This window comes from Eleutherodactylus coqui, chromosome 3, assembly GCF_035609145.1.
Source record: "Eleutherodactylus coqui strain aEleCoq1 chromosome 3, aEleCoq1.hap1, whole genome shotgun sequence".
NCBI classification, from domain to species: domain Eukaryota; kingdom Metazoa; phylum Chordata; class Amphibia; order Anura; family Eleutherodactylidae; genus Eleutherodactylus; species Eleutherodactylus coqui.
Genome location: NC_089839.1, coordinates 314,450,485 through 314,462,593, shown reverse-complemented (window position 1 = coordinate 314,462,593; position 12,109 = coordinate 314,450,485). Strand labels below are relative to the sequence as shown.

The following is a 12,109-nucleotide window of genomic DNA, read 5'->3' as shown; positions in this document are numbered from 1 at the left end:
AACACAAGGGGGCGCCACACAATTCAAATTTTACGTCACCCAGTGTAATAGTATTTCAGGGAATGGCCACGTTTAGCTTTTACTCTCCTGTCGGAATATAATTATAGCTTCAGTGCAGACTGACACTAGAATATACAAAAGACTTAAAGAAAAACTAAAGAATACGGATGAATTAACATCCTACTCTGGGCAATTCAGTCCCTCTTTCTTCACATAAAAAGTAAAATTACTTCACCAAATTGCATGAAAAAGTTTGCTGGGTGACTATAGGGAAATTATTTCATCTGTAGGAGCCTTCCATAACATCGTCGGTCTGAGTATCCATTGGAGAAGCGGGCAGTGGAAAACAGAGCCCCTGGGAACATGAGAGAGCGTCCCCTGTCATGTATTCCTGGTCTCTGCCCCCCATGCATCAACTCCAATCTTCCATGCACTATAAACCAGCTTAGTCATCTACTATGTCCTAAGCTGCATCTCCACAAAGGTTTGTTTCCCTGAACTTATCACACATCCAAAGTGGCCACATCTTGGAGTGTAACAAAGGCCGGTCAAACAAAACCTTACTTCAGACAATCATGATGTTAGCACTGGATACAGTGGCATTGGGGAATATAGGCCTCCCAAGTGCAGCAAAATGGCCACCAGAGGCAGAAAGGGGCAGAGCTACAAATCTCCCAGGTGAGGCAAAATGGCTGCCGGAAGAAGGGGCGGGGCCAGGGGCAGCAGCACTTCCAGGTGAGGCAAAATGGCTGCCGGAAGAAGGGGCGGGGCCAGGGGCAGCAGCACTTCCAGGTGAGGCAAAATGGCTGCTGGAGGAGGAAGGGGCGGGGCCAGGTCCTGTCCCAGATGGGGAGGGACCGGAAGTAACATCACACACCCCGAAAGTGAGCACGTGGGGGAAAGTAACTTCAGGGTGGGGGCAGGCCTCACTACATTTACTGCAGAGTCACACTATGTTGGGTTGTAAACATTGCAAGCGCGGCCGCCATTACAGGGAGGGGCTGTAGTCAACACAAAGGCATTACATTGTTCATAAGCAATACACATACCCCCCTACATGCTTTCCCCTCTTGAATCTCTTAACTACGTTATACCAAAAAACTAGCTAAAAACGCCTTTCTTTTTGCTGGGCTTCCTGCTCATCTTCTGAAAACTTTCTACAACCTATCTTACCACACTCATTTCTGCTTATCTGTCCATAACCTGACATTTCTTTCTGCAACTTTTCCTTTGTAAAACGTTTCTACGTGTTCAGTAAACTCTGCTCCCTTCCCTTCAGCAACCAAATCACAAGCTCTATGACCTTTGTCCTTGCTCACTTTGCTCCCCATTCTCTAAACAACCTGCGTCTATGCCTAACCTTCTCAATCTGCTCAACTCTATTCTATTCGAAGTTTCTGGACACAGTAGTGTTTCTCTTGTAAAATCTGCTTTCTTCAAATCCTTCCAATATAACCTCTCTTTCCCACTCAGATTACAATGCACATTAATTCTACAAGACAAAAGGAACGGAAGGGTTAATTGGAAAAAGCTTTCAGTGGTTTAACTTCAGTCCACTCTCTTATCAGCACCCCTCCCCCCTGATAATAAACACTGCACATTCTTTCTATAATACCAAACAGACGGGATTACTGGAGAATAACCACAACGGCTCAAGGTATATATCTCATCTACCTTTATAACAACCAACCTCTACTAGTAATCCGTCTGGACAGGACATTTTAGCTATACACAGAGACTGACGATTATTTTCAATGACCAAGACCTCAACAATATTCTGGAGACATCAGCCGTCACACCACGTCTATATTCCCGCGTATATACCTTTTCACATATGAGAACATAACACGCTCAATCATAAAAAGTAAATATGCGTATCATAAATCTTCCTAACCTCACACTAGTTTACCTAGGAGTAAGTCTCTGGCGTGCTCCCTCAGACTTAAACAGCCGAGTCCGCCCTTCTGACACATTAACCCTCACAGAATTTGTCTCTTGGTCTTGCATACACAATTTTTAACCGTCTCAGACATAACAGTCACAGCATACAAAATACCCCTAGACAGGTAACATGGTGATTTTTCGAGTGGACAGACCTGTCTTTCAGTGAAGGTCCAGTCTGGATCAGATACAGGCAGATTTAGCAGTCAGAACCCAGATCACATCGGTAGATTTACATAAAGCAATCTTACTGTGTTCTGTAGATTTTCGGGCCCCTGAGTTCTGCGTGCCATCTGCCGATCTCTGTACGTTCCAGGCTGTGACCTCACAGATCCACTCGCCCACCCAAGGACGACACTGTTCTGGATTATGGTTTCTCCAGCAGGCTTCAGGGTATTTTGTCGCTTCCGAATTGTATCGTGTGCACACATCGTGGAGCAAATTAGACACAAGCTATCAGCCTCATATCCAAAATGGCTCTCTGCCCAGAAACAGCCAGACAGGGCCTTTTATTGTACAGCATAACATGGGCGTGTAACAGGTTACATCAGTAACATATAAGATTCTCATTTGTCGGATCATATAGAATCTCCCACCTCTCTGCCCACCCTCTTCCAAGTGCTGATGTAGCATGGACTTTTGTCCTAGCTCCAGTCATGTCTGTGTAGTTGACAAATCATTGTTTAACTAGCTTGTGTGAGGAGTGGAAGGGGGCCTAGGTAAACACTCAGTATTGAACACAGATCTACACAACACTATGGCCCTTAACTCTTAGAGGCTTCTTGTGCAATTTCTATGTACTCAGAGCAAATACCATGATTAGATTGTGTGTGTGTCCTTTAAACTCCTCAGAGCTAAAAGTCATTACAATAGCAAAATACATTTACGTTATACAAATCGATAGACATTTTATACAAAATAATCATCATGTCTATCACAATACATTACTTATCCTGTACTGCTCCTGAGTTACATCCTGTATTATACTCCAGAGCTGCACTCACTATTCTGCTGGTGGAGTCACTGTGTACATACATTACTTATCCTGTACTGCTCCTGAGTTACATCCTGTATTATACTCCAGAGCTGCACTCACTATTCTGCTGGAGTCACTGTGTACATACATTACTTATCCTGTACGGATCCTGAGTTACATCCTGTATTATACTCCAGAGCTGCACTCACTATTCTGTTGGTGGAGTCACTGTATACATACATTACTTATCCTGTACTGATCCGGAGTTACATCCTGTATTATACCCCAGAGCTGCACTCACTATTCTGCTGGTGGAGTCACTGTGTACATACATTACTTATCCTGTACTGACCCTGAGTTACGTCCTGTATTATACTCCAGAGTTGCACTCACTATTCTGCTAGTGGAGTCACTGTGTACATACATTACTTATCCTGTACTGACCCTGAGTTCCATCCTGTATTATACTCCAGAGCTGCACTCACTATTCTGCTGGTGGAGTCACTGTGTACATACATTACTTATCCTGTACTGCTCCTGAGTTACATCCTGTATTATACTGCAGAGCTGCACTCACTATTCTGCTGGTGGAGTCACTGTGTACATACATTACTTATCCTGTACTGATCCTGAGTTACATCCTGTATTATACTCCAGAGCTGCACTCACTATTCTGCTGGAGTGGGGGCGAAGCAGCGTCTTCTTCTCTGACTCTGGGGGAGGCTGAATGTGGGTCCTGCATCCAGCGCTCCTCAGCAGACGCCTACTTACCTGTGACCTGTCCCATAACTGCCTTGTTCTCCTGCTGACAGGTGAAAGATGCCATAAAATACGCACTTGGCATTGGATACCGCCACATAGACTGCGCCTCTGTGTACGGGAACGAGACAGAAGTGGGCGAAGGCATCAAAGAGGGTCTCGGCTCGGATCCGGTGAGGTCTGGGGATTTGCAGGTTTTGGGCACGTATGTATTTGGCATGTAGATTACATTGCTGCGGCTCTTATCTGCAGGGGTTAAAGAGAGAAGACATATTCGTCACCTCCAAGATGTGGAACAACAAGCATCACCCAGATGATGCGGAAGGAGCCCTGAAGAGCACCCTGAAAGACCTGCAGCTCGACTACCTGGACTTGTACCTCATGCACTGGCCCTATGCCTTCAAGTGAGTGTAGAGGGACCCTAACAAAGATGGAGGGGCTGGTGGTGACACCATGTGCTGGGGGGGTGAACCGGGATGGGTGCTAGGTGGTGCATAAGTTAAGGACTGGATGGGCTTGGGGGGGGCATATGAATGGGTTATGGGAGGAGGATGGATGGGCTGGATATTAGACTGGCTGGCATGCAGGATGACTGGAGGATGCATGGACTTGTGGAAGATGATTTGATGGGCTAGTGGTGGTTGGATGGTTTACTTGTATGTGCTAGGGATGCCGACTGGATGGATGGGCTAGAGACTGAAAATTAATGGGTTGGAGTGGAGAATGGATCGGCAGGAGGATGTGCTACGTGTGGAGGGTGCACGGAGTGGGGGGGGGGGCAGGGTGCACGGACTGGGCGTGGAGGATGAATGGGCTGGTAGTGTCGGATGGTCTAGTGATGGAGGTTGTATGTGCTATGAGTGGAGGATGGATGGGCGGGGGTCGTTCTAAGATAAGGAGTGACTAAAGGTGCTTTTACACTGCAAAGGTGATCGCTCAAAAGATGGCTTTTGAGCAATCATTTTGCATAAACTACTGCTTGGTACTATTGCCTATTAGTACCAATTAGTAGTGTGTGAGCCGCCGGGAGCTGTAGTCAGGGAACAGACCACCCTCTGTTCCTTGATTACATTCCTTTTGTTCTGCTGATGGGGCTGACAGCTGAGAACAGCTGATACAATGTAATCAGCGCTCCCCGGGCAGAACACAGCGTGCGGTCCTGCCTATCAGCTGTTCTGCCGAAAAATGGTTTTCAAGCAGAACTGAAAGATAGGCACATTTACACGCAACGATTATCGCTCAAAAGATGGCTTTTAAGCGAATTTCGAGCAATAATTGTTGTCTAAATCGGCCTTTAGGGTCCTTTTAGACGAGCCGGTTATCATTTGAACGAGTGAGTGACGCTGTCGTTGTCTCATTCGCTTTCGTTCGGCCTGTTTATACCAGCAGATGCTTCGTTGGCTCGCTGTCTACGTGGGAACGACCGAACGAGCATAAAATGAGTGATTATCATTAGAGCTGAGCGAGCGTCGCTCTTCGAGTATCTGCATACTTGTCCGTGCAATAGCTGGGGGACGGCGGGGAGCAGGGGGGGGGATCTCTTGGCCGCCCCCCGCAATAGCTCGGAGGAGTATGCAGATACTCGAAGAGCGACGCTCGCTCGGCTCTAATGATAATCACTCATTTTATGCTCGTTCCGTCTAAAAGCACCTTAAGGAATTGGTGGCATCGTAGAAGTTGACACGATGGTGGTGAGCGGGGATCAGCGACGTCCATTAATCCTCGTCATCCTTCTGCTTCAGGAGAGGAGATGATATCTTTCCACAAAACCCAGATGGCTCTCTGCAGTACGACTACACCGACTACAAGGACACGTGGAAGGCCATGGAGAAGCTGGTGGAGAAGGGACTGACCAAAGCCATCGGTCTGTCCAACTTCAACAAGAGGCAGATTGATGACATCCTGAGCGTCGCCGCGGTGAAACCGGCCGTGCTGCAGGTACGCGCCGCAGTGGTGGTTTCCGTGCCGCGCGGCCCTTGCCTCATGTAGACTCCTCTCTTGTGCAGGTGGAGTGTCACCCGTACCTGCCTCAGAACGAGCTCCTCGCTCACTGTCACAAGAATGGTCTCGTCTTTACCGGTTACAGTCCGCTCGGATCGCCGGATCGCAGCTGGAGGAAACCTGAGGATCCGGTTCTGCTGGAGGAGCCCTGCATCCTGGAGATGGCGAAGAAATACTGCAGATCCGAGGCCCAGATCCTCCTCAGGTACGCGGCGGACAAGCGGTGGTTACCAGTTCCCTGCTTCTATGTCCCTTGTCTGTAGTGACAGAACCTGGGTGCAATGGGCTGTTGTCCTCTGGTGTCTGGCACCTGAGTGATTCCTCTGGGCCCCGGCATCCACGGATGCTCACACCTCTGTTGCTGCAATAAACCATATGCAAATCGCCCAGCACGTCCGTGGGGGCCGCCAACCAGAACATATAAAGCTTTTACTGGACGCTGACGCATTTCAGTCCTTGTATGTAGCTTCAACTAATAAAGCCAAAGGAATACATCCGATCTGCAGTGTGGAAAGGTGATCGGGGGGGTCTGATGGGCGCTGACGAGGGAGCGGTCCGTGGCCACAACTAAAGACTGAAATGCATCAGCTGCAGCTAACGGCGCACGCCAGAACACTGAGGATGTATTGCCCAAGACAGACGCCATGTTTATCACACCCCCCCCCCCCCCTGCCGCTGACCCGCCGCATGTAGTGTTAACCCCGCTGCTGTGTTCCAGGTGGCAGGTGCAGAGGAGAGTCGTCACCATCCCAAAAAGCGTCACGCCTTCCCGCATCCTGCAGAATTTTCAGGTGAGCGTCCACGGCCCTGTGCAGTGTGTAGAACTTGTCTCCAGCAGGTGTGGAACTACAACTCCCAGCAAGTCCTGCATATTGGGAGTTATGGTTTCAAAGTATCGGGACCCCTGAGGAGGCAGCTGCAAGCACGGTCTCTTGTAATGACCACAAGGGGGCAGATGCGTGCGGAGGTGATGTCGTGGTGATCTGGGTTTACGCCAGGGACGCCTGGCTGGAGATTCTTCCTGACTCCTTCTCTCATTTCCAGGTCTTTGATTTCTCCTTAACAGAAGAGGAGATGAAGCGGATTGGAGGCCTCAACCGGAACCGGAGATACATCATCCCCCTGAACACCGTGAGTCTGCGGAGGAAGGGGGGGCTGACTATTATAAGAGCCTTATTACTTACAGTGATGACATCATAATCTGCTAATGGACACGCTGGATCGTGGTTTTACCTGCGGAGAATGACTGGTGCATTATGACAAACCCTGCCCTACTGCACTGAACTGCTCCCCTCTGCTGCATCTCTTTATTGGCCTTTAGCTTTTATTTAACCCCTTAAGAACTCGGCCCTTCTTTTTTTTTTTCTTTTTCTTTTTATCCATTTTTAATTTATCATCCTTCTTCTTTTAAAAAAATCATATATATATATATATTTTAATTTCTGCGCCGTCTGAGGGCGGTTGTTGTTTTTTGCGGGACGAGTTGCTTCTTTTTTTTTTTTTTAAATGTACTGAAAAACATTAAAAAAATTCTAAGTGGAGTGAGATGGGGAAAAAAACAAAATTCCGCCATCGTTGGGTGCGCCTCGTTTCTACAGCGCACAACCTGCAACAAAAATGCCACATGTTTATTCTGTGGGCCGATATGATCACTACGATGCCGAACTGATATTGTTTTGTTTTTTTCCGTACTACTTTTTTTTTTTCAGATATTTAATTTTTTTAAATTATTTTCTGCCGCCATCTTTCGACTGCAACAACTTTATTTTTCCATCGACCGGGTTGTGCGGGGGCGCGGTTGTTGTGGGACGTCCTGTAGTTTGCTTTTGGAGTTCATACGCCTTTTTGATTGCTTCTTATTACATCTTTTTCTTGGCGACGGGGTAATCAAAAAAGTGCAGTTCTGGCGTTGTTGTTTTTTTTTTTTCTGGCAACGTGCAGGATAAATACGCTTCGTTCTGATCGCACTTTTCTGGACGCAGAGATTATTTTACTAGCTTACCCGTCGCGCGTTGCTGCGAAGACAGACATACATACATACGTTTTTCTATATATAGATAACAACCAATCACAGCGCAGCTTTCATGTTACCTCAGCAGTATAATATATAACAACCAATCACAGCGCAGCTTTCATGTTACCTCAGTATAATATATAACAACCAATCACAGCGCAGCTTTCATGTTACCTCAGCAGTAAGAGAAGTAACAACCAATCACAGCGCAGCAGCTTTCATGTTACCTCAGCAGTATAATATATAGCAACCAATCGCAGCACAGCTTTCATTTTACCTCAGCATTCTCAATATCCAGCAATTGTCTTGTGATACGTTCGGCGGATGCATCATTTTGTAGTTGAACACGCCTCCTGTTGCTCGTAATGCCTTTTGCTTTTGTGCTTGAGATGGAAATCAAACGATCTTTGTCTGAGGGGCATAACTGTCTACGACGCTCGCACGCACGCCCCCTATCGTAGGATAGATGTACTATGCCAGTAATCTTCCCAGGAGTGTACTCAACAACTTCCCAAAGTGTCATGGCGATCGGATGAATGGTGTAGTAATGCATAAAGGACAAACAGACAGACAGACATACATTCATTTTTATATATATAGATGACATCAGGAAGTGAGAAAATTAGATTCCGTACGTAAAATTTGGACGCTAATTCTTTTGCGCCTAGAATTGAGTAATCGAGTTGGGACCCATTAACTTTTCCTATTTATGACATAATCAATGCTCGGGCCAAATTTCATGTTTCTACGGCCTCGGGAAGTGAGAGAATTAGTGGCAATGATGGAAATCGAACGATCTACGTGGGGGGGGGGGGGTCGTAACTGTCGACGACGCTCACATGCGCGCCATTTATCATAGCATAAATGTACTATGCCTATAATCTTCCCAGGAGTGTACTCAACAACTTCCAAAAGTTTCATGGCGATCGGATGAATGGTGTAGTAGCGCAAAAAGGACAGACAGACAGACACACAGACACGCAGACAGACACACAGACAGACGCACAGACAGACACGCATACATTCAATTCTATATATATAGATGTGGCAAACAGGGTTTTAACTTTCTTTTTTTAGTCCCCAGAGGGAACAAGAGCTTGTGCTGGTCTGAGCGCTCCTGCAGTGTAATGTCATGCGTGGGCCCATTTACACACCGATTATCGTTGAGCGATTACCTTGCGTTCCGAGCGGAGGATGCAGAAGACAAGTGTGGTGTCCCTGCTTGTTTCTGCATCCAGCTGTTTTCTGCACGGAGCGCCTGGCTGTTATACAGCGGAGGATGGGGGGCCCTGCTTGTTTCTGCATCCAGCTGTGTTCTGCACGGAGCGCCTGGCTGTTATACAGCGGAGGATGGGGGGCCCTGCTTGTTTCTGCATCCAGCTGTTCCCGGCTCCGAGCGCTCCGTGCCGGTTATGGAGAACAGAGCTGGACCGCTGCGCTCTTCATACCCCGCTGTTATCAGGGAGCGGGGTGAAACAATAGTATCATCTGTATCCCTGATAGGGCTGATCGGCAGCACGCTGACAGACGACGATCAGCGACGGTCATCTCCCTTCACACATATGTAACTGTATGTCCTGCAGGGTTAAGAGGTTAACTCCCCCCCCCCCCCCCCCCCATCAGGACGCAAACTTACATCCTGACTGGGAAGCCGTTCCCTATCCAGGAGGTAAGCTTACGTCCCATGGAAGGCGCGGGCTCCTGCTGCTAACGCCATCAACATAGACTGCAGGATGTAAAAGGTTCGCAGCGAGGGGGCGCTCCCTCTATGGGATCACTGGCCAACCGCTAAGTAATCGGGAAAAAAAACAATAGGTTACCATGGCAACTGAATGCCAGACAGTGGCGTCCTGGTCTGCCGTGGCCTGGGATCGCTGCTATTAGTAGAAATACATTGCAGTACCGAAGTACTGCAATGTATTATCAGAACACTCACGGCATCGCAGGATCCAGTCCCCTGCAGAGACCTAAGAAATAAATGTAAAAAAATCCGAATAACAGTAAAAAAACACCTTTTTTTGCATGCTGTTTTCCCTCTTTCTTAAAGCTCTTTTTTTAAACGCCCTTGTTTGGTATGGTTGCATCCATAACGCCCCGTTCAACAAACACTACTTACCCTGCAGGGCAGTCACTATGAATGGAGGCCAAATGCCTATTATTTATTTATTTAATTTTTTTTTACAATATCTCCTCCCAAAAAAACGTCCTTAAAGTGATTACAGAGTCCTATGTGCCCCAAAACGGTAGCACTAAAAACTGCTGCTTGTTATGTAAAAAAAACAAGCCCTCCCCGAGCTCCGTCCGTGACAAATAAAGTTGTGGGACTTTGAATGCAGCAATGCAAAAAATGTATTTTCAATTAAAAAGTTGGAAAAGCGATATAATTTTGGTGTAAAAACCGTATCCCATCATTTTATACTGCGTAAAGACAACCTTGGCAGAATTTTAATCCTTTTTTTTTCTCCGTGCCACCAAGAAAAACTAATTCTACATTATATGTAACGAAAAAACCTGTAGCTGTGGAAACTGCAGCTCGTCCTGCAAAAACCGCGCCTCAGACGGACGCAAACCTTTTTCCTGTTTTTTTTTTTTTTCTTTTTATTCAGGTCTTTTAAAAAGTAGAGAAGAAAATCCTCCATAATTGGCCGAATCCTCAGCGCCGTTTGTCGCCTAAGGGGTTAATGAAGCCGTAGAAACGTTCTTACTAACTTAAAGGGGTTGTCCCGCGGCAGCAAGCGGGGTTATACACTTCTGTATGGCCATATTAATGCACTTTGTAATATACATCATGCATTAAATATTGGCCATACAGAAGTTATACACTTACCCCCTCTGGTGTAAATATTTCTGATTTCAGACGCAGTTCAGCAGCGCTGCTGATTAGAGCCTCCTGATTGGCTCTTCGGCACCACGTGACTACACAGCGTGCACGCGGATTGCCTTCAGCAGCCGTGCACTACACACTACAGTTAAGCAGCAGGGGGTTAGGGTTTAGGGTAGGTTTAGGGTTTAGGGTTAGGGTTACCTAACCCTAAACCTAACCCCATGCTGCTTAACTGTAGTGTGTAGTGCACGGCTGCTGAAGGCAATCCGCGTGCACGCTGTGTAGTCACGTGGTGCTGAAGAGCCAATCAGGTGGCTCTAATTAACAGCGCTGCTGAACTGCGGCTGAAATCCTAAATATGCCTCCGATGCTGGCGTCCCCGTCTCCATGGTGCCGACCGAAGCCTTCTTCTCCCTGGATTAGACGCGCTTGCGCTGTCTGCCCTCTTCTGTCCCGCTCCGGCGTTCTCGCGCCGCACAGGTCTTCTGCGCATGCGCAGACCGGTGCGGCCCCTTCAGCGGGACAGAAGAAGCAGACAGCGCAAGCATGTCTAATCCAGGGAGAAGAAGGCTTCGGTCGCCAGCACCGGGGGGTAAGTGTATAACTCCTGTATGGCCAATATTTAATGCACCATGTATATTATGCATGTATCTGGCCATACAGAAGTGCATAACACCGCTTGCTTTCGCGGGACAACCCCCTTTAACGGTTTAGCGTCTCTTATGATAGAAAATGGCATGAAGAGCGAGTGAGATAATCGGAATCGCTCTTTTAGAACGCCGCGCAGAAAGGTTCAACCCCGTCTGCCGTCACGGTGCGCCTCCACTACCCCACAGTCCGGTTATTTCTCGCTCCGTGGTGCCCGCTGGCTGACAGGCTCCTCCCCCTTCCCGAAGCCTTTGTCTCGTTCCCATTCTAATGCCTCTACTTGTCTCTTTGCAGGTTGCCGGGAAGTCGGTTCCCCGGGACGCCGGACACCCCCAGTATCCGTTCAATGACCCGTATTAGGTGACGTCGCCTGCAGTCGCTCCATCTGTCTCCGCCTCCTTGTTTGCCGCCATTATATTTGGCCGCATTCTGGAATAAACGGTCAGCTTTGTGGAAGAATCGGCTTGTGAGATTTCATTTTAATAAATTAGGGCTCATGATGCTCCGAACAATCCGCCGCCGTTTCTTTGCGCTGAGGACGTCGCAGCCAACATGTCTGCTCTTCACGTATCAACAGGACAACAGTGCCAGCCTGGCAAAGGGAATAGTCACGTATTGCGCCATTTTCATCTCTAGAGGCTTTTCTACAGTGCAGAAAAAGTGTAATCTTAAGATAGAAACGCTGTAACTTCACATTCTTCCCCTTTTTCTAGACTGCTCTGCTTGCTGTCAGTGAATGAGAATATTCTTCACCCCCAGAAGCTAACAATCCGTCCAGACCTATTACTCTCAGAGCGGCCAACTTGTTACATTGTATCGACTTTAGACAATCCTCCCTTGAGAGTTTGTTACATGCGGCCTGCAAATCGCACCAGAGCCCTGTTTGACGTCTTTTGTGCCGCATTTATTGTGTTTTTAGACTTTTAGGCAGTTTTATTTTACGTGT

At 47.5% G+C, this 12,109-nt stretch overlaps 1 protein-coding gene across 4 annotated transcripts in view; it reads left to right on the top strand.

The window, feature by feature from the left end:
• AKR1A1 (aldo-keto reductase family 1 member A1) overlaps nucleotides 1–11,622 on the top strand; it is a 29,877-nt gene extending 18,255 nt beyond the window's left edge. For all 4 annotated transcript variants that reach the window (XM_066597967.1, XM_066597965.1, XM_066597968.1 and 1 more), the window contains exons 3-9: nucleotides 3,730–3,849; nucleotides 3,929–4,080; nucleotides 5,419–5,614; nucleotides 5,683–5,882; nucleotides 6,396–6,468; nucleotides 6,722–6,808; nucleotides 11,458–11,622. In XM_066597967.1, the coding sequence (XP_066454064.1) occupies nucleotides 3,730–3,849; nucleotides 3,929–4,080; nucleotides 5,419–5,614; nucleotides 5,683–5,882; nucleotides 6,396–6,468; nucleotides 6,722–6,808; nucleotides 11,458–11,523 (894 nt within the window). In that variant the 3' untranslated portion in view covers nucleotides 11,524–11,622. The remainder of the gene's footprint in view (nucleotides 1–3,729; nucleotides 3,850–3,928; nucleotides 4,081–5,418; nucleotides 5,615–5,682; nucleotides 5,883–6,395; nucleotides 6,469–6,721; nucleotides 6,809–11,457) is intronic.
• Nucleotides 11,623–12,109: the final 487 nt, after the last annotated feature.